The sequence below is a fragment of the Botryllus schlosseri genome, chromosome 2, assembly GCF_051294905.1.
Source record: "Botryllus schlosseri isolate E-star chromosome 2, Bs_hap1, whole genome shotgun sequence".
NCBI lineage: Eukaryota > Metazoa > Chordata > Ascidiacea > Stolidobranchia > Styelidae > Botryllus > Botryllus schlosseri.
The window spans coordinates 8822344-8850317 of record NC_137237.1 but is presented as its reverse complement, the minus strand read 5'-3'; the positions used below and the strand labels follow the sequence as shown (position 1 = coordinate 8850317).

The window sequence follows — 27974 nt, the reverse complement described above, 5'->3', positions numbered from 1 at the left end:
CGCTGTGGTCTGGAGTCAGGTTGCTAGTCGGTAATGATAACCCGTGTTTTCTTTATGATTAGTGTTTGATAAGCTATAGATATTGATGTGAATAACTACGCAGGAACTGGAAATTGAATTACGTATCAGGGCATCGATTGAGCCACTGCTATAGTCTTTTTGACTATGCGTTTTGGGGAGGAATTGTAAGCCAAAATCACTCATTGTCACACGGAATTTTGTTATTATTGAACAAGTATTTTTCAAAATTACAATATTACACTTGTATAATGTTCATGTACCGTTTCGGTTCGACCACGCCCAATTTGACCTTGGCAGGGAACGTCAGTGAATTAATACTTATAGAACATAAAACAGGGTACTTTTGCAGCAATTATGTATATACTGTAATGTGGCTGTAGTTAACTAGTCACATCGGGGTTACTGTAATTTATTCATGACACTTCCGTTCCATAAATGGATATATTTCTATATTTTAGCCATGGCTGCATTTTTTCTTGCACTTTTCAAAGGATTTAGTATTGATATGGTGCAGAACTTGCTGCAAAATTGTGTCTGCTGCATTCGTGCTGCAATCACCGATATGACATTGATACATTCCCATCAAAATCTTTGATGCATTTTCAGGTAACAAATAATTTGTCGTAGTGTAAAATGATGTTCATTGTCAGTTGATATGGTATAATATTGCAAAATTGGACGTTATCACATTGGACTTCTAGTTTTCTTCCGACGAAAAATCCTTCGAGACTTGTCTCAGCTGAGCTCGAGGTCTTGAAGGAATCTAAATCGGGATGTCTGATCTGGAGTCTTCATTGAACAGGTTTTTCATATTTTCTGATTACTTATTCACCAATGTTGCTATCATCTTCTCAGATATATCAAGATTTGAAATCTCCATACTATGTCTAATATTAAGGTGTTGGCTGGGGGCTGCCATGTTATGTTCATTGATATTGACTTGGCATATTTCTGCAGCTGTACCATGACATGACCACATCATATTTCGCTTCGTTGATTTAGTAGGCTACCGGTACCGAAGGTACTGGAGATTTTCTATCTTTCAACACATCACTCCGTCATTCCACTACTATATGATATATCATTATACATATACATTCATTAATATCATTACCTCCAACAACATTGTACGTTTGTGTAAAAATTCAGTGCATAATCCCAATCCCAGAGATTTCACTTGTTTCGAGTAAAATTAACCGCAGTGAAGACAGTCATATGTTGTGGGAATTCAAGTTATTTAAATTTCCAACCCATCGTTGCTTTCCACTGCGCCAATATAAATTACTACGCTGAAGAGCAATTTATTTCAATGTGATTATTATGATTACAGCTCTTCATCGGAGGGAGAAGATGGAAATATTGATGACTCGTCAGATTCGGATAACAGCAGCTCAATTAGTGAGCAGGTGACTGTGTGCAACGAAGGGCACGAATGACATGATTAAATCAGCTTTGCGTTTATCACAGGGCTCTCCGAAAAACGATAATCAATCATGGGTTTTGAGTAAAACGAGTCCGATGCAGAATACGACGCCAGATAATCAACTCGACAAAGGTAAATGACAGTTTAGTAAATACTCGCCGAGAAAAAACATGTTCTTTTTCAAAGAAAACTCGGACGATGAATCCGAGGAGGAAGATAATGTCGAAATTAAGGTGAAACGTGGACCCAAGGAAGACCTGAGACAAGTGTGTATTTTGTGTGGTTATTATTTCCGTTTCACCACGCATTTCTGTCGACAGCTGTGGGAGTCTAACCCACAAATATATGGAGTGCGCAGATCGTCGCGGGCTAGAAAGGAACCCGAGAGACTCACTGTTTTTCAGGTGGCAATCTTGTATTGTTGTAGTGTCGGCTAAGATTGAAATCTCACATTTTGTCTTTAGGAGTCTGACGACGCAGGGAATAATCGCAGGGGAGGCCGGAGAAGAAGCCGGAACGAGTATGTGCAGCACGACTTGCACTTTGATTTGACTCGGAATGTAACTTTGTTTGTTTGCGTACGCCCAGAGATTACACCGGGACTCTCACAGATTCAGAAAGCGACAGTGCGAGTGAGTTCAATTCGGCGCCGTCGTACCGGAGTAAGGCAAGAACGTCAAAGTTGTCTCAGATGAGGGCCAGACTTCAAGGCAAGAAAAACGGTAGTCTATTTTCAGAATTTTCCTCCTTGACTTGAGGGTGATTAATGGCTTGTTTTTCGTCAGTTTCAGGTGGGAGAAGGCGAAACAACGTACGTTCTTATGCAAGCGACGAGACATCTTCAGATGAGGAAGGCAGGCCGAAGAGGTCGTCGACTCGCACTCAGCACACCACAATCAGGTGATGCAGATTATTTCGGTAAACAAGGTATCGTTTGTTCTATAATCGAGCTTATCTTCACAGTTACAAGGAGGAGTCGCAGGATGAAACAGACAGTGACGACGTAGTCGAGGTCATCGAGAAAGAGGACGAAACTGCTAATAGCGAATGTATAGAGAGAATTATGGATGACAGGGTACTGCCAAATTTGCATTGAACCTCGTTCGATTATAGTCTATCAAGCACGCGATTCATCCTCCGAAGCTTGAATCAAAACAGGCAAAGGTCATGAATACCCATCCGCAAACATCTGTTCGATAATTCTATTATCTGCGTAAAATTATTGAGACGACAGATTTCGTGTCGTTTGGAGAGGCTATTTGTTCCGATTATTATTCGAAATTACGAATTTGTGTCATATTTGAAGATACGAAATGTTCTTGCCAATTTTCTACGAGTTACTGACGAGTGTCGGCCGAATGTCCGGGTCTATTTCAAGATGAATACATTACTCAATTGTGTATTGAAGTTCACTTATCAAGAGTATCTTCAAATGCGCCACAGTTGTCTATACGTCTAAGACTGTGTATGCATCTCTTGGGAAATGTGAAGTCCTGTTTTGTGCTAGCGGTATTCACTGGGGGCTTTGGATTTCACAGATTGGAAAACCTAACGCCATTGGCGAGACTACAACGTGGTACGCCGTTCATCTTCACGGCGATCCAAACGATGGATTCGATCCGGAAACGTCCGCGGGCATTCAGCAATATCTCATATCATGGAAGGGTACACGCCTGCTCTTGTAAAATTTGAACAGCAGCTGTATAGCCGCAAATTGCTTTTGTCAGGCTGGTCCCACATTCACAACACTTGGGAGAGCGAGGAGAGTCTCCGGGAGCAGAAGGTCCGCGGGTTCAAGAAGCTTGAGAATTACATCAGGAAGAAAGACGAAGTAGACGCGTGGCTCAGGGTGGCGTCCCCTGAAGACGCAGAGTATTATCTCTGCCAGCAGGAGCTCGGGCGGGATCTCGTGACGACTTACAGGAAAGTCGAAAGGGTGATCGGTGAGATGTTGTGAATTGTGGCGGATTTGATTCTGAGTTGGGTATTGAACTTGAACAAGTTCGAGTATGTGCCTTTTATGCGTTCATTGATGAGCCAATATTGGCAGTTGCACTCAATCATGAATAATTTCATATTTGTCAATAGTGGATGTCGATCGCTAACTTAACAGAAATGTCATTTCCTTGAACGTTCTTAGCTTTGTGCTACATGTTTTGAATGATATATGGTAATACGGGATTTCAAGGCCTGGACGGCGAGAAGAAAATATTGTTTAATGCTTCCTCGTGGCAATGGGCATATCATGTTGATACTAGAAAACCTAGACTTTCACTGCCACTCGAACCATCGAAATTGTTTCTCTATTCGGAATCCAATACTAGAATTGTTATTCCACGTCATAGTCCTAGGCTTTGAAGCGGCTTACACTATAATATCCATGGCAGCCCAGTCCAGGCAGAAAAACCGCGCCGGATTTTGGGATTACCAAGTCAAATGGAAGGGCCTTCCTTATCGGGAGTGCACTTGGGAAGACGGTGAGCTCATCCGACGGTATTTTGACGAAGACGTGCGGAAATTCGAACAGAGGCAGGAGAACGGCAAAGTGCCGCGGAAAGAAGCGAAGGTAATTATTATTTTGTTAGTTTCTGCGGCTGGTTTGACTTGATTTAAATTTTGACTTAAGAAACCTGTCGTTAACAAATTTGCGCCGCTCCGGACCGCTCCTGAGTGGATTCAAGGGTGCACTTTACGAGACTATCAAGTTGACGGCGTGAACTGGCTCGCCAACTCGTGGTTCAGGTATGCAATCTATTCCAGTGCATGTGTCCTTATGATATCAAGAAAGTTGTGATGTTTTTTTGTGTTTTCAACTGATTTGCTGCAAAATTCTGCTCCATGAAAGACTCGATTAGGTATATAGAGTATCAATTTTGTTGATTCGATTTGTGTAGTTCGATACCGTATTTTTCCATTTTTTTCAATGAAGAGTTACTTTGATTACCGATAAAATTCGAGTTTTGATACCCATGATACCTTTTTGATGTAATGTAATTGGCTGCATAGTTACTCGATTTTGCCCGGCCCTTCATTTGTCTTCCTACAAAAGCGCCGGATGATCAAGTTGGAATTCTTTCCTTTCAGGAGCAATAGCGTCATACTTGCTGATGAAATGGGTCTCGGAAAAACGATTCAAAGCATCACTTTCCTTTCTTACCTTTACCATTTTCATAATGTTTACGGCCCATTCCTCATTATTGTTCCCCTCTCGACGATCGCGTCCTGGCAAAGCGAATTTCAAACGTGGGCCGAGTTCATGAATGTTATCGTGTATGTCGGAGACGCTACTAGTCGGTCGTTGGTGAGTTTTAGAGACTTTATCACAAACCTGCACCTAACAAAACGATAATTGTATTCAGATGCGCGATGTCGAGTGGGTGTTTCCAAACAAAAAACTCAAATTCAACGTGGTGCTAACGACGTACGAGATACTCTTGAAGGAAAAACTATTTTTGGGCTCGCACACGTGGGCTGTCATTGCCGTTGATGAGGCGCACAGACTGAAAAACGACGACTCGTTATTGTACAGGTGCGATACTTGTTTGCAACGCCTATTGTGGGTCGTTCGATCTCCGATTTTTGCAGGTCTCTGATCGAGTTTCGGTCGCACCATAGGCTCCTCATCACCGGCACACCGCTACAAAACTCGCTGAAGGAACTGTGGTCTCTTTTGCATTTCATAATGCCTGAAAGGTGAGTGAGACTGTACGTTTCTTTTTGATGTTTAGACTCACCAAAATTCTCTGGAAATTTACGAAGTGAATAACGAATCTGTTACTCGGTTTTAGATTTACGCTTAATATTATTCAATATAAATCTGTTTTCATTGGTGGTAACATTGATAATTGAGAGCAGTCGTACAGCAATACATGCTGAATACGCCCGGTGTTGCGACGAAGTCTATGATGTCTGCTCTATGTCTTCGATTACTGTCGGAAGGTTCAACTCATGGCCGGAGTTCGAAGAACGTCACAACGACGAGAGAGAAACCGGCTACACCTCGCTGCATAAGATATTGCAACCTTTTCTTTTGCGTCGCGTAAAAAAAGACGTCGAAAAATCATTACCTGCCAAAGTGGAGCGCATCTTGCGCGTTGAAATGTCGTCGGTGCAAAAGCAATACTACAGGTGGAGAGCGCGACGTTTCTCTAAAGCGAAAGGCTTCTCATCAATTCTTGTTTGACATGCAGGTGGATACTCACTAAAAATTACCGGGAGCTGTCGAAGGGGGCCAAGGGCAGGGTGTCGTCGCTATGTAACATTGTGATGGAATTGAAGAAATGTTGTAATCACGCGTGGCTGACCAAGATCGACGAAAAAGCTCCCCTCACTAACGAGGAAAAGTTGCAGGTCTCGTCTTCGGTTCTCTGTGGTTGGTTTTGATTTAGGTGCGGATTGTGACTGTGTGTCGACTTTCAGACGTTGATTCGGAGTAGCGGGAAGATGATTCTGTTGGACAAGCTGCTGAAGAGATTGAGGGAAGGCGGGCATCGCGTTCTCATATTCTCGCAGATGGTTCGCATGTTGGACCTGCTGCAAGAGTACCTCATACTGAATAGGATCGGGTTTCAGGTAACGTAATGTGGCATAGTGATGTAGTGGAACTTGAACTAAACCTGTGACTCTGCCTGTACGATTTTGTATCTTAGAGATTTAATTAGGTCGGAGTGTTCTTACCAGAGGTTTTGTTAAATCTTCTCTTAGCGGAATCGGCGTCACTGAAATTTTTTAACACCTTTAAATCCATTTGGAAACGCTCACTGGCTGTTAAAATGCTCAGACTCTGATTACTGTTACTGAAATGTTACTTAATGTTACTAAAAAAGTGCTGCTGCAATTATAGGAATAATCAAGTTTTTTCATGTAAGTGGATCTAGTGAACTTCATTTCTTTTTGCGAGTACAATTTTTTTAAATGTAGGTTTGATTCATATCATAGTATTATAGTAAGTGATCAAGAAGTTCACGTTATTGAGCTCTGTGATTATTTTTGGGAAGACCTTGAATGCACCACCGGACTAAAGTACACTTGTACTCGAAAATCACAGCACAATTTCTGTAATTTCTATTCTTCATTTTCAATCATCTCTACCTTTGCCAACCTTGCCAATTCTTCATCTACCTCCATTCAGTAATCTGACCTCTTCATGTGTTGCATAGGTATAACAGTGTGACTGTATTACTGAAATTTTAAAAGTTAACTTGATCTCACCATTTTTCTTAGGGGGCAGGTTGCTCCCCGGATTATGTGCATGTTTACCAGTTTTACTGTGAATAAATATGATAACTAAAAATGAACTAAACGTAGGATTTTCTGGGGTATGGTATTCTGTGGAGATCGCAAAAGGTTTTATCGATTGTTCAGAGACTGGACGGATCTATCAAGGGTGAAGTGAGACGGCAGGCTTTGGAAAGGTTTAACGCCCCGGGATCGGAGGATTTCTGCTTCCTTTTGTCCACGAGGGCCGGCGGTCTAGGTATTAACCTTGCTTCCGCCGACACCGTTGTTATCTTTGACAGCGACTGGAATCCGCAGAACGATCTGCAAGCGCAGGCCCGTGCTCACAGAATCGGACAGACCAACCAGGTTAGTTTCTGTGAAGGTTTATGATTTAGAGTCACTTGGAAAGTAACAAGTGAATTTGACTTTTGGTGGCCCCTAATGTCAATCGCGACCTACCCTTGCACCTCGCACATTATACTAGGCCTGGGCAAAATCGAATACGTAAGTGATTCGATTCGCGATTAGGCCAAGTGTTAGTCTTGGATTCGAGTATCTCTTATGACGTTGGAACAGTAGAAATACCTTTGATGCATAACTGTTGCCTAGTTGCAACATGCGTGTAATTTCAGGACTGAAAAGAATCAATTAGTTATTACATTTCTAATGCAAGATTCGCCAAATGCCGAATTCACTGGTAATCGATTTGATGCATGCTTGGATTTTAGGTGAATATCTATCGGCTGGTTTGCGTCGGCAGCGTTGAGGAGGATATTATCGAGCGTGCGAAAAGGAAAATGGTTCTCGATCACCTGGTCATCCAGCGGATGGACACCTCCGGCAAGACGGTACTGTCCAAAAACAACGCTCCGTCCGCGACTACCGGGAATCCCTTCAACAAGGACGAGTTGTCGGCGATTTTGAAATTTGGAGCGGAGGATTTGTTCAAGGTTGTGCAATCCGGGTTGTTTCAACTGCCAAATCTTGACGGAATTTCTTGATTAGGAAGGAGAGGAGGAAAACGAACACGGCTGGGATGTTGATGAGATTTTGAGACGGGCCGAGACCGCCGAGGAACAGGCCGAATCGGGTTCTGAGCTTTTGTCGGCATTCAAGGTTTGAGCAACGCTTGATTATATTCTTAAAATCGTGTTCTAATATGATGAGGCTTTCGTCTCAGCCAATTCTCTCCCGCCTTCAGTAAATGCATTGCCCGCAATGCTTCTGCTAATACCGCCATGCCGGATTAGATGTGGAAAACTAAATAATTTTTATAACCAACGATGTTGCGTTGAATACCCAACTGGACATTGTGTTTGCAGTTTGCCACGTTCGCTTTCGACGAAGAGGAAGAATCTGCGCCCGCCGCGGCCAAACCTGACGAGGAGGACAGCCGGGACGGCGCGAAAGACTGGGACGACATCATACCGGAGACCGACCGGAAGAGAATCGAAGAGGAGGAACGGCTCAAGCAGCAAGCCGAACTTTATCTGCCGCCAAGGAGTCGAAAGTCTTTGAAGGTTTGTTTTGTCGCCCATTTGTTCACGTGTTCGATGAAGTCACTCGAATAGAGCTAGAAATAGAAGTAGGTTGTTTCCTGAAGTAAGCGAAACTTTTTTACGGAATGGTAGCGAACAATATGACAGTTGGGTCATCAAGTCAGCTGCGCATAAGTATATTTTGTAAGTACTATAGTATTACTATGTATACTATAGTAATACATAATAATAGCAACAATATTATGCATGTTATAGGTTTGATTGTACATATATATTGTCGTGGTGGAATCAAAGTAGCTTATGTCTATTTTCAAATTTATAGAAAATCAAGTTTTTGTGGAATTTGTATTTGTTTCAGCCCTATCTTGGTCATGGTTATGTTTTTTTGCATGTTTCAAAGTTGACCATGACCAAGATGTGGTCAAAGGAAAATGGAACTGAATTCTCTCAAAATGGGTGTAATTTACATAAAGCTACTTTGACACGATAGCGACGATATGTTCTGTATACACCTTACATGTAATTTGTCGTGTTTACTGTTGTCGGCCAAACAGGATGAATAAGTAGGTATACAAAAATAAAGTGGCACCTTGGGGTAGAAGTTCCTTAAGCCGACCTGCGTTGGTGTGAATTAACTTCGGCTTTCAACCCAACCCGCGTTTCCGGATGTTGAAATTTTGCCCCTTTGATTTTACTTTGTCGCTTGCATATCAGCAATTCTTCCCAAGCCTTACCTGGTTCTCTAGTAAAAGAAGTGCTTTTCGTTGCAAATAGGTGTCGAATGGCAAGCCTCGATTTTACAAGGTGAAGCTATTCTGTATCTGCTAGTCCTGTATGCTGACTGACTTATTTGCCTGTGTAATAGCGTGAGCATAACGATTCGCCGATTACTAATTGCGTATGCCCGACTTCCAGATGGGTGCGGCCGCCAGCGGGAGCGATGCCGGTTCCGAGTCTGACGACTCTGAGGAGGAAGACGATGATGACACTTCTAAAAAGAGAGGGCGTACGAGACGGGCGCAGAAGGACGCCTTCCCCGGTTTCACTACCGGCGAAGTTCGCAAGTTTGTGCGTAGTTTCCGCAAGTTTGGAAATCCGCTGGAGAGGTTAGGGGTGTTTTTTGCAAGTTTGGAATCAACATATATTTTGTTAGCTTTGTTTCCTCAGGTTGGACGCTATTGCGAGAGACGCCGAGCTCACAATTCAGTCGGAAGCGGATTTGAAAAGGTTGGGGGAGCAGCTGCACAGTCAATTGACGGAGGAATTGCGAGAACACAACAAAAAGTTAATCGCCGCTACGGTGGGGGATCGATCTGCGGCTTTTGTTTTGTGTTGCTTGACGGACTCTTGGTTTCAGGAGGACAATCCGCTGGCGTCGAAGCGTGGGCCGTCGTTTCGGATTGGCGGCGTCTCGGTTTCGGTCAAGACCACGATGGCCTGCATCGAAGAACTTAAGCCGCTGGTAGAGGTGATGCCGAAAGAGCAGAAGGAACGCGAAAGGTCAGTTTTGCTTCAACCTCCCTGCGCTGGGCAGTGAAAATTAGCGAAAATTCTGAAATAGCCAAATGTTCCCTTCCTGAGAATTGAGCCTCCTCACTTCAGTCTAATAGAAGAAAGATAACCTTAGCACATATGTAATTAAATATGGTTCGTCGGGATAGTATATTGGTACGACCTCCAGCTTCTCGATCAATAGCTGATGTCGTGATAGGCCAGGTCAGACCAAAGTATTGAATGTAAAACTGTTGTCTTTCCCTCCCCATTAGATGTTCAGCATTCAGGGATTGTTTGAAGATGTAAAATGGTGGCGCAGACTTGATAACCCAACGTTTCCTTGCATCTGCAAAATCGTGCGCACTAAAATTGAACTGCTTCAACATACATGAGAACATACTGTAGATCAGGGGTCGCCAACTCAAAATAGGTCGCGTGAGTGAATTTCGTCAATAATTATTAGTATAGTTTCACATATTACTATAAGATATTTATCCTTTCTCGGCCAATGTGATCAGATTCCCAGATACAGCTGATGCAGGGGGTATCTGCGAAAACTTAGGGTTGTTATTACAAGTGTCGACAGCCGCATAATTTTCCTTCTACTGCTGCAGATTGGCCACCCATGGATTGAAGAATCAATATTGGGGTTAGCTATACACGGTAGGCCTACTTGCTAGACAACTATCTCCTCGTAAAGCATGGTCTTTTGGAGCGCCCGAAGTCGTTTTGCAGGCGTCTCGGTCTTGGCAGTGGTGGGCCATTGCACGTCAAGGCAATATGCCCATTCGTACCAGCAAATTCTTCATCCATGGAATGATATTACCATGCCGAAGCCGTATCAACTAGTGAGTAATAGTGATAGTGGGCACATAGAATGGCTCACTTTGAAAAACAACAACATTATGTTTCAACTGAAATCAATTTTAGCGTTTCAACATGATTTACTAAGCGTTTTTCTGATTTTTTTTTTCAAATCAGGTCGCGGGCCGCAAAATAGGACCTCGCGGGCCGCGTGTTGGAGACCCCTGCTGTAGATATATGCGTGTACATAACGGCCATATTTTGAAAATCTTGTCGTAATTCCGAATAATCCCTGAACCCTGAAAGATAGCTATGGCAGACGGCACGATACGGCCAGTAAACTCTGATTTTCAGCTTCAACTGCCAAGCAGATCTATTTTGATTATTGGTATTGGTGTGTGTGGCTCACATCGAGTTGACTTGCGTGAACAGCTAAAACTAGACCGACACCTATATTATTGATCTTCTATGATATATGATATCGGTTCGTTGTGAGTTTCAAGATGCCGGCGTCAGTAATGGACCGATATTCTGCCCGTTTAGCTTCCGATTGACGATTCCTGTCAAGCCGATTCGGGGTTGGGATTGCGATTGGTCGCCGGAGGACGACTCCAACCTTCTGATCGGGATTTACGAGTACGGCATGGGCAGTTGGGAGCAGCTGCAGTCGGATGCGACCCTCGGCCTCGAAAAGAAGGTACGTGTCAAATAGGGCTGAAAAAACCTCCACACCAAATTTGGCTCGATTCCAACCTGTAGAAGCGAATTTATTGATATTCAAAATTTTAGATTTGAAATAATGGTATTTAGTATTTACGGTGGGCAAATATATAATAACAATTAAAGAATTTGCCACCGTTATTCAAATCCTATATTTTGTACTGCAATAATTTCGCTTCTACTGCTTGGAATTGAGCCAAATTTGTTGTGCATGTTTCCTTAGACAATTTCATTAGGTTGTTCGTAAAATTTGTCAACTCCAATTAGACTTGTACAAACTGCTGGATTTTCAAAAAGCGCAACTAGAACTAGAACTACAACTACTCAATTTTCAAAATATGCAACTAGAACTACTCAAAAAAGCCGTTAGTTAGTTGACCATCAACTAACTAAATGTTTAGTTTGTACAAGACTACAAGTCTGACTCCAATAACTTTGCTTCTTTACGTTGGAATTGAGCCAAATTTAGTGTACAGCGTTTTTTAGCTAACCGAACAATTTTATCGAATAGCGAATATAATTTAAAGAAAAAAGATATTTTTGAACAACCCCACTGCCGTTTTCAAACTTTCGCCGGTTTTGCCCTAAGGTGCTGAGGCCAAACAACGAAAAGCCGCAGGCGAAACAGCTGCAGACGCGCGTGGAATATCTGATGAAGCTGCTGCGAAAGACGAAGGAACTGGGTCGCGCTCCGACCGGGACCGTGTCCAATTCTGCTCTGTCGGCCGCCGCCTCGAAGGCGGCGAGGAATATCCGGCATGGCAACAAGTCGGAAAAGATGCCGTCGAAACAGGACGACACGGTCAGTGTTTCGATACGATTTTTGTTTGTGGCCAAGGCGGGAATTGAAGGGGGCAGAGAATTTTTCGATAATGTGTATTGAAGCTATACTTCTCTTTGGTTCCCATGCTCGCAGTGGAAAGGGACATATAATTTCAGCACTCGAAAATCGTATCTTGTCCGCGTTTATTGGCTTTAATAGTGCATGCTAAATATCGTTTATTATGAACTTGAGAGGCCCGTACCGCCATGCGTCTCTACCGCAGCCGTTCCAGTCTATTGATTTCTATGCAGCCGACATTTTAATCTTCATAGTGATGCTTGCGTTATAGTTGATGGTGCTTTAAAATGACTCTTCTACTGATCTGATTTGTTTGTCGGACTCGCATTCCTCAAAGGTTTTTTAAAAGATTATTTTGAAAAGGGAACTAAAACCTATTGAAATGAGCCGCCGATTGCATCCATTCTCCTGACAGTCATCGGTATTTAATTTTTGTATACTTGACCCCCTGAGAATAGACAAAGGACCCGTGTTGGTCGTGACCCGTGCTTTGGCAGCTTGTTTTTTTTCTGTTTGCAGGGGAAGAAGCGTAGCAGAAAGATCAAATCGAAGGCGCGAATCGACGTGGCCGACGACAGCGATGTCGGAAACGATGTTAAGGCGGAGGAACCGAAAAAGAACAGGAAAATGAAGAAGAAACGAAAATTGGAAAACGATGAGAATAGCAACACTGTGGCGAAAGACGAAGCGAAAACAAAGGTTTGTTGCAGCTTTTTGGGCTCGTGAAAATTGAAATTTGATTCAGCGAGTAATCGTCGTGTTTGTAACCAAGTCGCAATAAATTTGATTTTGGTAGTTTTGAGTCGAGTCAGGTTGAGTCATTTTCACTTCACCACTGTGTCGAGTCCCAAGTCGGAGAGCGGCGCCCGGTCATAATGTTAAGACTCGAGTAGTCCAAGTCATAGTGTTTCCAACAAAATCTACTCGTCCTTCGATTTAGGAAAAGAATCGCAAAATCAAAAAGAAAGCCAAACGCGACTTACCTGCCGACAATAACGTTGCGGAAAAAAGGAAAAACGTGAGATTTGTCGCATTTCTCCGTTTTCAAAGTCTAAAACGCGATTTTACCGTTTCACAGACTGTAACGCGGAAGTCTGACGAGAAAAAAATCAAGGGACCCGTTCATATATCTGTCGCTTCCGATCCCGTGCCTATTAGTGGGTGTTCTTTATTTCCGCTTCATATCATTGGGTGCAAATTGTGGACATCTTTGTTTCGTGCAGGTCAAAATGAATTCTCGGGAGAATTAGACCCGGACGCGTTCGCCAACTGTAAAGAACGGTTGAGGCCCGTCAAAAAAGCCTTGAAATTGTTGGACAAGTATGTTGTGCACATGACATGAATTTGCAAAACAGTTCAGATTTATCTCGCGATTACCACTGGAGTCCGACTGATTATATCTGTCCGCCGATAATATTGAGTCTATATTACACTTGAAAGAAAAATCGGTATCGGCCATTAGAGGTGAAAAACATTGTCAATGTTCGTGACGTGAGAGCGTGGTAGTAAGGTGTCAATTTTGGAAATGTGTCGTGAACTGAATGCCATATCTTTTTAATATCGGCTAATATATTTGGGTCGTCGGTGTAAGTGCAAGTCATTATTCAATAGATATCTGCTCAAAAATCACATATCAGTCTGGCTCTATATTTCTTGTATCCAGCGTGCATGCCTGTTATTCACATGCTCGCTAGGCCAACGGGGTATGCGTTTTAAAAGACTACTCCAAGTCGTTTTTTGCACATTCCTATCTTTTCATTGTATCGCAATAATGTAGTGTAATACTCGGATGAAAGTTATTCATTGAACTGATCTTAACTTTAATTTCCACCCTTTTCAAGGCGACCGCCAGACGGCAGCAAAGGGGACACAGCTCAGCGAGAGCTCATGAAAAAATGCGTTTTGGAAATCGGGGATCGCGTCCATCAGTGCCTGTGCGAGTTCAAAGACCCTCAAGCCATCAAAAGCTGGAGGAGGTGAGGGTTGGAATCGTGCCCCCCGAGTGTGCGCTACTGTAAGTTCACCAGCGTCTGTTGCAGGAATTTATGGATCTTCGTCTCTCAATTTACGGAATTAGACGCGCACTCTCTCTATAAAATGTATAAGAAGGTGTCGAAAAAACGTAAGGAGACGGATCGAAAGATTAAGGTACTCTGTGGTGCGCGAAGCCAGCCAGGGTCTTATAATTAAGCGATGGGTTTGCTGTCGCAGAAAAAGAATTCGGCCAAGGCAGGCGACGACAAATCAAAAACACGGACGACACAGTCGTCGAAGACAGTCGTTAAGGATAAATCAGCGCAGGTAATGACACGCTATTACGAGGATGACAATCATAGGTATTTTATGGGCAAGTTTTTGTTGATAGAAGCGACCACGATCTCCGTCAGACCGTGCAGCCGGAGACGGTTCCGACGTCGTCGGCAAAAAGAGACCTTTCAATCCACCTGATTATCACAGGTAATAAAGCGTTCGTGAAAATCTGCCCTTCCTTTGTCGCTTTTATCGTGTTTTGTGTGGCATTTTGTTCAGTGGTCGGGATCTTTTAATGTTAAGCGTATCCACGGAAAGTCTTGAATCCCCAGTGTGCGAGGGTTGATTACAGTGATGAGCGGTAAATGGCAAATTCGAATATGAAAAAACTCATTTTACAATTTTAATGGGATACGGAATCTCTATAATTTTGAATTTTCATGTGACTCTGTGATTAAATTTCAGTCTCAAACAGATGTAGGCATGATTCGATATAAATTCTGGATGGATGTGAATTCGAACTTTGGATTGGAAAAAACTATAGTCACACATCCCTCACCGTTTTTGCAGGCCTAGTCATCATCGGAAGACTGAAGCTGGATACCATGAAAGGTTAGTGACGTTCGATCTGCTTTTGAACGGTGCACTCGCAGAGTACTAACAGTGATAATTTTGCGTAGCTTGTGGAATCGCCATTTTCGCTCAGAGCAAGTATTGAACTGCGGGCAGTCTGGACAAGTACAGATGAATCGGGCACTGTCTTTAAAAGTTAGCTACAGAGAACGATACAGTCCGAGTAGATACCAGTCTGTACCACAACTAGAGGGAGGCCAGTTGGACTGAGAGATTTGGTTTGGAAAAGGATTGTATTCAACTGCTACACCACGCACACAGCCTGATGCAACAGTTTCAATGTTAGCGAGAATGAGTTTGAAGTGAACTTGATGAAATGAAGTTTTACTATTGTTGTGAAATTCTGTGCACCATTCAATACTTGTGTGAATTGTGACAGTTTGCTGTTGAAGATAGTTCAGGTATCAGCTTGCAGTAGTTTATCCAGTAGTAGTACAGTGTTTTGCCATGAAGAGATTGCGTCTCCGGCGTTATTTCGGGTAAGTCCATAAATTGTGTGAGGAACAGTCCTTCAGAACAAGGAGGTCAGTAAAGATAGCAATTGTTGAAGTTCGAGGTATTTTGCAGTATATGTACTTGTGAAGGTGTAAATTTGAGGATATGGCCCATTTTCTCGGGACATCTAATGCTTCTCGGCTTCGTACTAGCAATACGTGTATGTTGCAATTCAATTGCACCTTCGAAGTTGTTGAGCTGATTTTTGCTTTTAGGTCAAATGAAAGGCCAGATCACGATGGAGGGCCTCCACCTCATCAGCGGTAAACACCAGTTGATGATCGAAAAATTGTTGGTACTAACCGAACTTGATTTTGTCAGGCATCATCATGGCGGTCCGACTTATCCAAGAGAATCTACACGGGACAGTCACCGTTACGGAGACGATGATTTAAGGTAATTTGGCACTGGTGAGATATGATTACATTTGCAAGTATATATATCCCGGTTTAGGTACAACCCTGGTCACCAGCCGTACCACGGATGGCAAAGGAGAGATGAGGAGATGAGATACGGCGAAGGATTCCGAAGAAGGGATTATGAGAACTCCCGACGACATCCCTACGAATACTCGAACATGCACCATCGGGATGAAGGCCGTTACTCCGCACACCATAGGTCACCCTACTCCGACCATGGCCCTCCGGATGATAGACGATATAAGCCAAACTCCAGAAGGTCACCTTCTCCGTTCCGCCGAGGGAGAAGTCCGACACATCCCTACCCAGCCCATGGAGCTCCGCCACATATGCACTCGCCAAGTTCAAGTCATAACAGAGCTCAATCGCCCATTCCAAGAACTGAGCATAGAGATTTGTTGAAAAGGGAGACGGTTACGTGACAGAGTCACATGCTGTCGATTGAACTTTTGATCACTGTTTTGGCTTCTTTGATATGGCATACGTTTGTTTTCTACAAGCCTTATGAATTGGATACAGAATGAATTGCTGGGTTTTATTGCTTATTTGTTAGTTGTGGGAAATGAGTTGTAGATTCTACGCTGATTGAAACCGCGGTGTAGCTGAACAGGATGATTAGTTGGGTAGTACTCGCCTTGTTCCTGCTGGCTGTTTTCATTCTATATCACTGGGCGACTGGATAACCTCTAGTTTGCCATGCTGATGCGTTGCTGGAAAACCTCAGAATAGCAAATTTCTGTAGATTAGTGGTAACTATGAAGTAGGCCAATTGTCAGTTATGTCCACACAAATCAGCAGTTGGATGAGTTGACTAGTGCTGTGGCACCAACGTACTAAAGGTGGTGTGGACACTCCGAAAATCACGTGACTGTCACGCCCAGATGCCTTTATTGTCAATCCATCTACAGCAATAATCGAAGGCAAAGCCGCTATCGGTCTTTGTTCATTTTGACTGTGTTCCATATCGGGTTGAGTGACAGAATGTAGTACGGTATATTTGATGCTGTCATCCAGTCCTGTACTAAGTTTCACCGCTGTGACTCAATAATTTACGGAGTTATGTCGAAGTCGAGCATCTGGTAGATCAGCTTGCAACGATATATTGCCAACTTCGAAAATGGAATAGGAATTACCAAGCTAATCATTGACAATCCTGAGACTTACTGCAAAGTTGGATAGTAGCCTACAACCAAGATATACCATAGATGCAATCATGAAGATATATAGTACGAAATTTTGCTATCCGTTACCTTATAGAACACACAGCTAGCGAAATGTAATGACTTTGACTCATCACTCATACTTTGAAAATTTAATTCGACTTGTGACGTGACTCGAGTCACCTCCAAAAAACGAGTGACTCGACTTGAGAGAGAGATATGATATTCTTTCTCGCCTGCACCATCGAGATGCTTTGGCGACGGAGTTGCGATACGGCCCCATGAGGTCATCTAGTCTGCGCCCCCGTTTTTTTTTTTCTTCTCCATGCTATCCGTGATTGCTGAGCGCCTAGCAGGATAGCTGCGGATACCATTTTTCGAGTCTTTGGTATGACCCGGCCGGGGATCGAACCCACGACCTACCGCTCGAGAAGCCGGACGCATAACCATTACACTATCTCGCTCGCTCGGCTTGACTCGAGTCCCCTTCGAAAATCAATTGATATGACTCGAGTCAAAACGTGCGATGACTCGTGACTCGAACGTAGTGACTTGATCTCAACAACACTGGTAAGTGTACCAGCAACAGCACAAGTTTTCTGATTAGATAATAATAGATTTACAACATCTTCAGTCCTGTTATAAAAGCCAATTGCAGTGCACCCGAGACAGCATTTATTATTAACTTGTTGCACAATGACATCACTTGTTTGCTCAGCATTATAGTCCTTCGGCGATCCAGCTGTCGCAAATCCATTATCAACTGTATGCGATTCCTCCGCCTCCCGCTATCGACCAACTCCTTCATTGCCAGTTTCACTCAAAATGTTATCGTGATGGCATAGTACATGGATTGATGCCGTACATTTTTCCAACATTTATGCAACCCATCTTTCTGGTATTAAAATATACTAGACAATAACGACTTTGCTTTTGTTTCCGGGTTTGGTTCGACGCCTTTTTTTTGCCGTTCTTTCCGCATCTCTTCCACAGTTTTTCTTTGCTTGAACTTGGTTACTCTTCTGTTCTCTGGTAATGCAATTCCCTTCTTCTCCTTCCTCTCTTTTATGCTACTGTATTTCTTGCTCGCCTCAACGTTGGTGATGAATGCATCGGCTTCTTTGCGTGCTTGAATTACCTCTGTTCTCAGTTTTTGAGATTTCACTGCTTTTTCATACGCTAGGCGTTCTGCTAAGTGAGTCCAGCGAAACCTTCAATGTAAATATTGGTATTGCAACATTTGTAATACAACTCAATACTGCAGAGATTATGGCGATCAATACATTATGTTACTTTGGCAGTTGTATTTTTCGGTTTAATAGCAATTGTTATCAGTTCAATAAACCACACAATCAATCAGGTTTATTAATATTTTCATCGTGCGATACAATGAAAAGATAGGAAGGTGTTGAAACAACTTGGAGTAGCCTTTAATATCAGACACCCACCTTAGCCTAGGCAAAGTAAAAAAGAGGCATGCACACTGAATGAAAAGTAATGCAGAGGATATAAGACGCAAGCGATAAAATGATGTGGCGAGGTCGATGTTAGGTCATGGTCCGGTAATCCTGAAGCCTAGCTAATACACAAATGCGATAACAAGTCTACGGATGCTTACCTGGGTAGATATTTTATGTTCCACAAGCAGTCGGTGGATTTTGTTTTCTTCCCCTCAACGACAGGTGTATTGTTCATAGTCATGGCAATCCGTTTTGCTAAACGCTTGTCAGCCATTTCAACCCATCCTTCTAAAAATCTGCCTCTGTTGAAACCAGGTTTCAGCTTCTTCCCTCGTCTGAAAGCCTTTTCTAGAATAAAATTGAAGACTCTCGAGTTCAAGTCATATAAAAGAGATCCATTACTAGCATACCATCTGCTTGCAGAAATATTCTACCAACTTCGCCATACTTTTCGAAGATTTGCTGCAAGTGAAGTGGTGTCATGCCAGGTGGTATTATGCTAATATACATCACACCCGGGACTGTTGTACATTTCCTTTTGGAATTCTCGTCATGCGTTGGAGATAAGCTCATCGTGAAGATATGTCGTGTTACCGATAGTAAAAAATGCTCTTACAACAGCAACCTGGAGTATGTACCGACACTCCGACAGGTTCTTCTCCACTCCAGCTTCTGGCAAGGAGTGAAAAGTTCAGCACGAGAAGCATTTAAATATACAGTGTAAGCACGGACTACTTGTTGGAAATAATATATGAAATATTCATCATGCATATACATCAGGATAATACAAAAATGAATATATTGCTTGCTGCGATTGATTACATGCTATCTGTGTAGGTCTGGTCTGGTGTTTAAAATAATTGCTCAGTGGTCTGGTCACGTCATCAGGTTTGCTAACAACTGGCCTGGCTGACGCAAACGTGTCAATGCCTCTGCCATGCGCTGTCTGCACAATGTGTTTTGTTGATGACGGATTTACTAGTATATAGTGCTTGGATTCGAAACACCGATGTAAGATAATGAAATGCGGTCACCAGACTGTTTTGTAATATGAACTGTATGTAACCTGCCGAGTTGGTAAATGCCTATCAGCACCGAACTTGACATTCGATGGTGTCATATTTCGCATCTGAAATAACTACTTAGCATAAGTTTGTTCATATTAGTCATTTCATCAAGTATATGAGGAAACCATTGCTACATGTTTGTAGTTTTTCCAGATTATTCCAACCGTGACCGCCGTTAGCGTCATTGGTTACGAATGATCAGCTTTGCTGTGAACGGTTGCGTTCTTTTGGAAGTCTATTTACGTAGAAGTTACAGTACTGTGAGTCGTTTTCCAATATGCCCGTGATATTCCGGGGTAGCAGTGAGTACGACCGTAATTACAGATGGAATCAGTCTTACAGGTCAGCCACATTCTCACCCAATTTGGAGCAAAATGCTATTGATGCTGGTCTGCGATCTGATCAAGTCGGATTTGTGAACGGACCAAGAATTACCACTAAAAAGAAGGTCTGGCATAGAGAACCGGAAGTACAACATTGCCTAAACTGGTGGCCTGAAAGTGATCGTGGTACACCTGTCATGGATGATGCTGAAATCGATCAAAGCAACATCCCCAATGCCGCTTCTACCATCAATAAGACAGCTAAATCGCGGACTGTCAAACGTGATTCAGAGAATAGTAAAGCTCTGAAGAAACGAATACAGAAAAGTCCACCTAAATCGCTGAAGAAAGGAACACTGTCTCATAGAAACAACTCTCTCACATCACCAGTAAAGCAAGGGCCAACATCTAACATAAAAAGTCCACAAAAAGAAGGTACCGGCAAGCGGAATTCAACAAGCAGAGGTAAAAAGAAAGGTGTTGAAAAGAATATTTCCACCAATAGAGCAAACACTTCCGGCAATATGGACCAAGACGTGACACACCCGAAAACAATTGTCAGGCATGAACGAAACATACCTCTTGAGCGCAAGGCTGGCATGAACCCCAACGGCATCGCCCGGAAATCTAAAGCCCGCCTGTCAGAATATCAACGGAATTTCGCTGCTCCAAAGTTCTCCGTGAAACCATCGCCAGTCTTATCGGCACTTGACGTCGTGCACTCCTCTTCACCTGCTATACCGCCCCACAGTGGCATGCAATTCAATAAATCGTCGGAATACATTTCAAAATATGGATCACCGAGAAACGACAAGAGAAGGCCGCAGACTGCGACTTCACCGGGATCACCGTCCATGAAATTGAGAGTCAAAGATATGCAAAGGCCGTACCTCACCCACAACAACAATAAAAAGGGTTTCAGATCGGAATACAAATCTCAATACGAACCGACACGCGAATTCGACGTAGGCGAACTTCGTAAAATGGCAGAAGACAACAAACAAAAGCACGAAGGAACGCACATAGATCCAGACCATGCGACTCAAGTCATTTCTCCATTTAACAAATTGTGGGAGGTATCTACCGACGACGGCACTGTAAGATCTGAGACGGGCAGCGGCGATAATCAGGACGCGAAAGATGAACGAGAGAGACAAAGTGTTAAAGAGGTCGACTCCGAAGAAAAGTGGAGCAGAATGTCTCAAAAAGGAAGCGATAGTGTGGAAGACATAACGGAGGCTGCAGAAGTAGAAACTCTGGTTGAAGCTGATAGCTTGGACGAGCAGTCGGAAGTGTCAAAATACTCAGTGGACCGTAAGCACGCGTGGACTGAGGAAGCAAATCCTGATGAAATCGAGGAGCAGTCACAAAATTCACAGTCTGCTTCCGTGTTAGAAGGACGAGTCTCCACACCTCGATTACATGAAATAGGTGGAGCATTACGTACACATCATGATCTTACAACGCCCTGCGTAGGCGGCGCTATTCTCACGTCACCAAAACAGAAGAGCGATACAAGGAGTACCAGTGAAATGTCATTGCTGGATCGGGATCGCCAAAAACCACAAGTTGCTGGGTCACCTACTCGTGACTATCATGCGTTGCTGGAGGGTCGGCCACATCGCTTAGTACGTTCAAGCCCACAACCTTTGCTACCAAAACAATCAAAATGTCCACAAAAATCCATCCGCAGCAAAGAACCACCGAAGGTAGAAGTCTCAAAATCAAGGTCACAATCCGCAGGCTTCAGCCCGACTATGAAAAAGAGATCGTTGGCCAAGACAGCTCCGATAAGGGGTTCTTTGAGGAATAATGAATTTCAGCACTGCGGACCTACGGGTAGGCCCCAGACGGCAGCTATTTTGTTGCAACGAGACAACGATGCGCTGTCAGTTGCTTCATCGCATACATCAGCACGGGCAACTGAACTTTTGCAAAAAGCCAAGAACCGCAAAAGCTTCTGGACCACGTCATAACACGCCGTAATATCAGACCGCATCTAGTGTTTGTATATCTTCAAGCTACTATTAGTGTCATACAGCGTTGGTTGTGTTCGGGTCGCGGTTTTCATAATCAAAATGCTATACGTAGAACCAATGAACCACTTGCCCATCTTTAATGTGGCATTCCAAAATAATCCGGCATAAAGTATAGACGTTGTATTTGTAAGATATCATGTCTGAAGAGATTTTATCTTTATGAATTTGCTTTGCAATTAAAAGGACTCGTTTGTAAACTGTGTGTAAGAAGAAAGCTGGTGTTTCTTTGGTAAATGTTTTTCTGACAGCTAGTGGAAGTATGAGAATGAAGTTATCCAAGTGATGTGGTTTTTCAAAGTGTTCCGGCTTAATGGCATAAAGCATAGCCATTGTATTTGTAATATATCATGTCTCGAAAGGTTTATCTTTATGAATTTGTTTTTTCAAACGGTGCGTCTAAAAGAAGCTGGTGTTCATGTCAAAAATGTGCTTTCTGACAAAGCGACGTGACGAAAATTCTCATTTATATCGGAGCAGACCTAGTGAACGTATGAGAGTCAAGTTATTAAAGTGATGTGTTTCAACACAATCTGGCTTAATGACATGCATAGATGTCGTATTTTCAAGATATCATCAGGGTTGTAATGACTCGAGTCACAATTTTCTGATGACTCGAGTCATTTTCTCATTACGCATGACTCGAGACTCAGACGTCCAAGAGCAAGGTTTCCTTGTAATTTCGAAGAGTAGTAAAGTATAACCACCCTATTGGGAGTTGGTCTATTGGTACTGGTACTTGAAAATGCGACCAGAAACTATTAAAAGTGAGGAAAATTGGTATATTATAAATGCGAACCATTCGATATCACCAAACAGAGTTATACAGTCAACACAATGACTTGGACTCGAGTCATATTACCATGACTTGGACTCGAACCTCTGCTAGATGACTTGGAGTCGGACTTGACTCGGTGGCGAATTGAAAATGACTCGTGTCAAAACTAAAGAAGTGAGATTGACTTGTGATTCGGAGCCTTGTGACTTGGTTACAACCCTGGATATCATGTCCTAAGATAGTCATAATTATGAATTTGTTTTGCAATGAAAAGGACTCATTTGAAGGCAGCTGGTGTTTCTGTCGAAAATGTTTCTTTCTAACCAAGCGACGAGATACAGAAATTCATATTTATATGGCAGCCATATCAAGATTAAGTATGAGAATCAAATTGTTCAAGTACACAGCTGCTGTTGAATTAAAGTCCCCAGCGACATTAACTGAAGATATTCATCGGCTCCGTCATTCAAACAGCAGTCCATAACTGCCAGCTTCTCAGTTATTTCACATTTTTGATCATCCGATAAGGAATCCATGGCAACAACTTCATCATGGAGCTGCGAAATGAGTTGCGAAGCAGGGTAACCTTCAGCACTGACATCTTCAACAGTTTCACGGAGCTTTTCAAATGAGTTTGTGTAGCAGCTCTTCACAAAATCCTTAATCACAGATTCCGGAATAACTCCAGTGATCTCTAATATATCATCGACAGCAATACCGTCCTGTCCTTTCAGTCGATGGGCGGTTTGCAGAAATGTTACAGCCCTTCTCAGGTCCCCAACAGAACATTTCACTAAAGCATCAAGTGCTGTTTCCGATATTTTTACTGATTCCTTTTCAGCTACAAAATTCAATCGTTTCCGCTGGTCATCCTCTGCTAATGGTTTAAATCTAAACTTTGAACACCTGGAAGTTATTGGAGGGATAATTCTGGTTACGTAGTTGCAGATCAGACAAAATCTTGTGTTTTTTGTTTGCTTCTCCATTGTTCTTCTCAAGGCCTGTTGCGCTGCTTTGGTCATCGAATCCGCCTCATCTAGAATCACGATTTTGAAAGGATGGGGATCTTTTCCACCGCTCAAGCTCGATACTGTCAGTTGTGCAAAGTTTTTGATCTTTTCTCTTACAACCGCTATTCCTCTATCATCCGAGGCATTCAATTCCAAAACACGGTCTCTGAATTTCTGACCAAACAAGTCCCGGGACAATGCAAGAATGGTAGACGTTTTTCCTGTTCCTGGTGGTCCGTAAAACAACATATTGGGGACGTCAGCACCAGTGATGCATTTTTTCAGAACTGCTACCACCTCGTCTTGATGAGCTATTTCGCGGACAGATTTTGGTCTGTACTTCTCTATCCATGGCTTAAGATCATCAGCCTCCTGCGCAGCTTTAGCTTGAGCAGCTCTTTTTGCGATAGTGGCAGCGGTAGGTTTAAAAAACGCTTCCATACTGTACCTAATGCAGTTTGACGCTTCTTGAAAGATATCTAACCAGAACGGTTGCAGTACTAGCAGTAGTGGATCATGTACAATGGATTCCCGCGTCAGCTCAATAACAAGATACCGGAGCCGAGTTGCCCGGAGCGTATGCGACTTTTCAACGTAAACTTTGTCCCCTTCCGTCAATGATATATCATATATTGTATCTATATATATAATATATATACATCATTTCCAACCACCTTTGTCCAAGGATTACATATGATACCTTGCATTATTGTTACATCGGAACCTAGCTTCGAATACCAATTTTATATACATATAAAATATAAACAAGTGATTTGTGGTACAGAACTTCAGAATAACGCGAAACAATAACTTCATATTGTTAATTTATTCGCTAAAAGCTTTTCGACTAGCGCTACTGATGAGAGTTAGTCGAAAAGCTTTTAGCGAATAAATTAACAATATGAAGTTATTGTTTCGCGATATAAAATATAATATTTCATATTCATGGTTATGGAAGACATGAAACGACTGAGCTGTCTAAAAAGACTAATTGAGAATACTGGTTAACTATTTGACATAACTATTTCGCCTATCGACGCTTGTATATTTTATGTAATCTACTGTTACTTTTCCTTAAGTGTGCAGTGCATGTCCTTTTATTATTATCTGTAGGCCAAGGTCGGTGTTTGATTGAAATACTATTTTAATTAGTTACTATCTTTTCATTGTATCGCAATCTTTTGGTGTTTTGAACTAATGAGAACGGTAATAATGACGAGGATAATGATCTAGCGTTCCGAAAATGTTCAATGATTACCGTGGTGGCATGGGATGACGTCATCAAAACATTAGCAAAGCAGGGGATGCAAAGGATGTAGTTGCTGTTGCTGTCTTCGGCTACTGCTGGACGGCAACTATTTATCATCATCGTCATCTTCATTGGTTAATTAGCAATTTTACCAGTTCAATACACCACAAAAGTGCGATACAATGGAAAGATAGGAAGGTGTCGAAGCGACTTGGAGTAGTCTATGGAATCAGGCACCCATGGGCCATGCATTGCACACCAAAGAGAGAGAGTCTTTATTTTCATCCAACCAAAATACATAACACACGGCAGTGATGGTGGTACAGAAAATATGCTTGCACAGTATTCGGTATTAGATAGGAATGATCGATAAGACCGTGAAGGTCATCTAGTCTGATCACACCAGCATCAAACGGGTACACTTGACTCTACATACATTGATACATTGTGAATATGTTATATTTTTTGCTTGCAAATGTGTTATATTATGTGATAAGTTTCATATTACAACCATCCTTTCAGGCTGTAGCTGACTTGATGATCTCCCGATCCCTTCGCTACAGCCTGGTTCTGAATTATATATACTTTGCTTTGTATTTATCGATCTGCGTATTATCAATGCTCATGGACCGAATAAATTCTCTCTCTCTCTCTCTCTCTAAACAGTCTGACTGTAAAAAAGGTTACAGTGATTAAAAAAATAATATAGAAGAAAAATTAAACGATGGTAGCAAATGATCAATGAAGCGAGGTAGGGCAACAGTGTTAGTGTAACGACAAGAGGTGATCAAGTAGGGCTTTTTTGAATCTATTATAAGGCAAGTCACGGATATGTGGTGGTAATGCATTCCAGATGATAGGTCCCGAGTAGTCGAAATGAAAAGTAAAGAAGATAGTATAGAAAAAAAGCAAGCGATATGAAATGGGGTGGCATGTCATGGAAAGCGAGATCGATAGGTCGGGTCGTGGTCCGGTAATCTTGAGGATGGACTAGTATTTATAGATATATCTCATAAAATTTGCAATCATTATAAATAAATCAATTACTACATTGGGTGTTGTAATGAAAGCTATCATTCAAGTTTTGTACTACCAGCTATTCAAATAAAACTTATTTGGATAATTCGTTGTTGCTTTCACTTCAACTGCAAACATGGAATCCTCGGAAGGTGGACATCAAATGTCTATCAATGACTATATGAAAGTGAAAAAAGATGTCAACAGAACATCGAATCACTCTAGAAAAACGCAAGGACCTTCACTGAGAACCAAAATAAATTCACCCGCCACAGGTATATTATATGACCTGAAAATCTCACTACAGCATCATAGGAATTAGGCCAGCATGATGTCTACAATTTAAAATTATTTGCATAGATGTCTCAGATCGACTGTCTGAAGATATCAAGAAACTTCGTCAATTTGATCTAGACGCAACATTTGGTCCAAGCATTGGTAAGTTAGATACCTATTACTTAGTACTGAAGTTTCAGGATTCCAGTCAATAGGCATGTCTTACGTAGCTGCTAACTAATCTATAATAACTATTCCATCAATAGACTCAAGCAGAATGGACCGTTGGAACCGTGCTGAAAAACTGGGACTGAATCCTCCCTCCGACATCAAGGCACTCGTACTTGAACACGAAGATAATCCCTACTACACTTACTCAATATGGCATCATCATCCACTTCTGACGTCAGCAAACGACTAATTTCTACCTCCTTATATAATACACAAATGCATCATTGAATAACATATCCATTATGAAAGAAACCGGAAAAGTTAAACCCAACTACTAATGGCTGACCAGGTCATGCTGAAAATATTCCGGTTCATTTCGATATCACTATATTATTATTCAATTATATATTTAAGTTCCATACCTCCAAAAGTCTACAAATCAAGTTCCTCTTTTATTGTTCTATTCATACAAAATACGGAAACTAAGCAACTGCCTTAGTTCTAATTATATGATAGCTGCGACACCATAAAAGTTCCCGTACAACGTAAAGCACGAACGAAACTGCAAAATCTTGTCTGTTCCATTTACTGCCTAGTTTTGCTACAGTACAGTGATCAACTTTGATCAAACAACATCAGGCTGCTGTCTCCGCTCATTTGCCACCTCTTCGGCGATCCCGATTATTTATCCGTTGAACAGTCGCTGCCAGTCGTGGATCATTTCAGCTCGCCACAATCAGCAATCACTACTTTTTGCTTTGGTTTTCCTTCCTTCGATCCTAAATTTTCCATTTTCTTCACAATTTCAAGACCGTCTGTGACGTGTCCGAAAACAACATGTTTGCCATCAAGCCAGTCGGTCTTTTCAGTGCAGAGGAAAAATTGTGAGCCGTTTGTGTTTGGACCAGAATTTGCCATTGACAGTACTCCCATTCCCGTGTGTTTCAATGTAAAATTTTCATCGTCAAACTTTCTGCCATAGATTGACTTTCCTCCAGTGCCGTTATGATTAGTGAAGTCACCTCCTTGGCACATGAACTGTGGAATGATACGGTGAAATGAGCTTCCTCTGTATCCGTAGCCTTTCTCGTGGGTGCAAAGGCAGCGGAAATTCTCCGCCGTCTTTGGCGTGATATCCGCTCGCAGCTCCATAACGATACGTCCAGCGTACTGGCTTCCGAATCTAATATCGAAATATACTCGTGGGTTTTCAATCTTTTGTTTGACGACAGCTTGAGCAGTCTGGTCATCTGTCTCCATCGATTCAGAGTCACCTTCAGGTTTAACTGCATATTTCTTGAGCCACTCTTCATCGGCCCACACCGGCCTAAAGGAAAGGCCTTCTCTCTTGATATGTAAGGGACGGGCGATGTTTACTTTCACTGTTCTGCCGAATAATTCGCTTTCGTTCATATTGTCGATGGCCGCTCTTGCGTCTTCCTCGATCTCATATTCGATGAATGCGAATCCGCGGTGTTGCTGAGTCTTGAAATCCAGCGGTATATTGATATCGACTATGTCTCCAAATGGTATGAATGCAGCATGGACTGTCTTTTCATTTACCTCCTCAGCTAGACCGCCAACATATAGCATACGTTTCTTAGACAT

The 27974-nt window shown here is 42.4% G+C and overlaps 5 protein-coding genes and 1 pseudogene across 6 annotated transcripts; 3 read left to right on the top strand and 3 right to left on the bottom strand.

The window, feature by feature from the left end:
• The first annotated feature begins 2 nt into the window (after positions 1 to 2).
• LOC145433329 (ATP-dependent chromatin remodeler CHD1-like) lies at positions 3 to 16344 on the top strand. 2 transcript variants are annotated; one of them, XM_080310407.1, is made up of 40 exons: positions 3 to 823; positions 1352 to 1427; positions 1489 to 1576; positions 1631 to 1710; positions 1765 to 1848; positions 1909 to 1964; positions 2033 to 2166; positions 2236 to 2344; positions 2408 to 2519; positions 2983 to 3109; positions 3172 to 3387; positions 3832 to 4010; positions 4071 to 4186; positions 4529 to 4745; positions 4804 to 4973; positions 5030 to 5137; positions 5384 to 5572; positions 5635 to 5794; positions 5864 to 6016; positions 6809 to 7030; positions 7393 to 7614; positions 7670 to 7780; positions 7987 to 8184; positions 9079 to 9269; positions 9331 to 9463; positions 9521 to 9663; positions 11005 to 11158; positions 11771 to 11983; positions 12542 to 12721; positions 12963 to 13040; positions 13101 to 13179; positions 13246 to 13342; positions 13864 to 13998; positions 14062 to 14170; positions 14234 to 14323; positions 14388 to 14479; positions 14843 to 14884; positions 15616 to 15663; positions 15722 to 15796; positions 15854 to 16344. In XM_080310407.1, the coding sequence occupies exons 1-40, from the start codon at positions 795 to 797 to the stop codon at positions 16239 to 16241; spliced, it is 5403 nt and encodes a 1800-aa protein (XP_080166533.1). In that variant the 5' UTR covers positions 3 to 794; the 3' UTR covers positions 16242 to 16344. The 2 variants fall into 2 exon arrangements, with proteins under 2 accessions (XP_080166533.1, XP_080166532.1); XM_080310406.1 differs by having other exon boundaries at positions 4 to 823; positions 2230 to 2344.
• A 1287-nt stretch (positions 16345 to 17631) lies between these two features.
• On the bottom strand, positions 17632 to 19133 carry LOC145433332 (activator of basal transcription 1-like). Its single transcript, XM_080310410.1, has 3 exons — positions 18850 to 19133; positions 18598 to 18787; positions 17632 to 18190 (listed from the first exon to the last, which is right to left on the bottom strand). Exons 1-3 carry the CDS (start codon positions 19010 to 19012, stop codon positions 17881 to 17883), a joined length of 663 nt encoding a protein of 220 aa, XP_080166536.1. The 5' UTR covers positions 19013 to 19133; the 3' UTR covers positions 17632 to 17880.
• A 540-nt stretch (positions 19134 to 19673) lies between these two features.
• On the top strand, positions 19674 to 22065 carry LOC145433330 (nuclear protein MDM1-like). The gene has a single exon (XM_080310408.1). The coding sequence runs from the start codon at positions 19784 to 19786 to the stop codon at positions 21803 to 21805; it is 2022 nt and encodes a 673-aa protein (XP_080166534.1). The 5' UTR covers positions 19674 to 19783; the 3' UTR covers positions 21806 to 22065.
• A 914-nt stretch (positions 22066 to 22979) lies between these two features.
• LOC145433331 (replication factor C subunit 4-like) lies at positions 22980 to 24260 on the bottom strand. Its single transcript, XM_080310409.1, has one exon. It carries the CDS (start codon positions 24092 to 24094, stop codon positions 23039 to 23041), a length of 1056 nt encoding a protein of 351 aa, XP_080166535.1. The 5' UTR covers positions 24095 to 24260; the 3' UTR covers positions 22980 to 23038.
• A 684-nt stretch (positions 24261 to 24944) lies between these two features.
• LOC145433328 (DNA polymerase delta subunit 4-like) lies at positions 24945 to 26941 on the top strand. Its single transcript, XM_080310405.1, has 3 exons — positions 24945 to 26194; positions 26280 to 26357; positions 26462 to 26941. Exons 1-3 carry the CDS (start codon positions 26056 to 26058, stop codon positions 26614 to 26616), a joined length of 372 nt encoding a protein of 123 aa, XP_080166531.1. The 5' UTR covers positions 24945 to 26055; the 3' UTR covers positions 26617 to 26941.
• Positions 26806 to 27974, bottom strand: LOC145433325 (peptidyl-prolyl cis-trans isomerase pseudogene; annotated as a pseudogene).

Excerpts from the sequence above, each read along its gene's own strand:
- LOC145433328 (XM_080310405.1), top strand. The coding sequence starts at position 26,056 with ATGGAATCCTCGGAAGGTGGACATCAAATGTCTATCAATGACTATATG. Across the intron at positions 26,195-26,279 it reads AATAAATTCACCCGCCACAG|ATGTCTCAGATCGACTGTCT; the intron begins GTATATTATATG and ends TTATTTGCATAG. Across the intron at positions 26,358-26,461 it reads AACATTTGGTCCAAGCATTG|ACTCAAGCAGAATGGACCGT; the intron begins GTAAGTTAGATA and ends TTCCATCAATAG.
- LOC145433332 (XM_080310410.1), bottom strand. The coding sequence starts at position 19,012 with ATGAGCTTATCTCCAACGCATGACGAGAATTCCAAAAGGAAATGTACA. Across the intron at positions 18,788-18,849 it reads AATATTTCTGCAAGCAGATG|AAAAGGCTTTCAGACGAGGG; the intron begins GTATGCTAGTAA and ends ATTTTATTCTAG. Across the intron at positions 18,191-18,597 it reads AACATAAAATATCTACCCAG|GTTTCGCTGGACTCACTTAG; the intron begins GTAAGCATCCGT and ends TTTACATTGAAG.
- LOC145433330 (XM_080310408.1), top strand. The coding sequence starts at position 19,784 with ATGCCCGTGATATTCCGGGGTAGCAGTGAGTACGACCGTAATTACAGA.
- LOC145433329 (XM_080310406.1), top strand. The coding sequence starts at position 795 with ATGTCTGATCTGGAGTCTTCATTGAACAG. Across the intron at positions 13,180-13,245 it reads TTCCGATCCCGTGCCTATTA|GTCAAAATGAATTCTCGGGA; the intron begins GTGGGTGTTCTT and ends TGTTTCGTGCAG. Across the intron at positions 14,171-14,233 it reads AGACGGATCGAAAGATTAAG|AAAAAGAATTCGGCCAAGGC; the intron begins GTACTCTGTGGT and ends TTGCTGTCGCAG.
- LOC145433331 (XM_080310409.1), bottom strand. The coding sequence starts at position 24,094 with ATGGAAGCGTTTTTTAAACCTACCGCTGCCACTATCGCAAAAAGAGCT.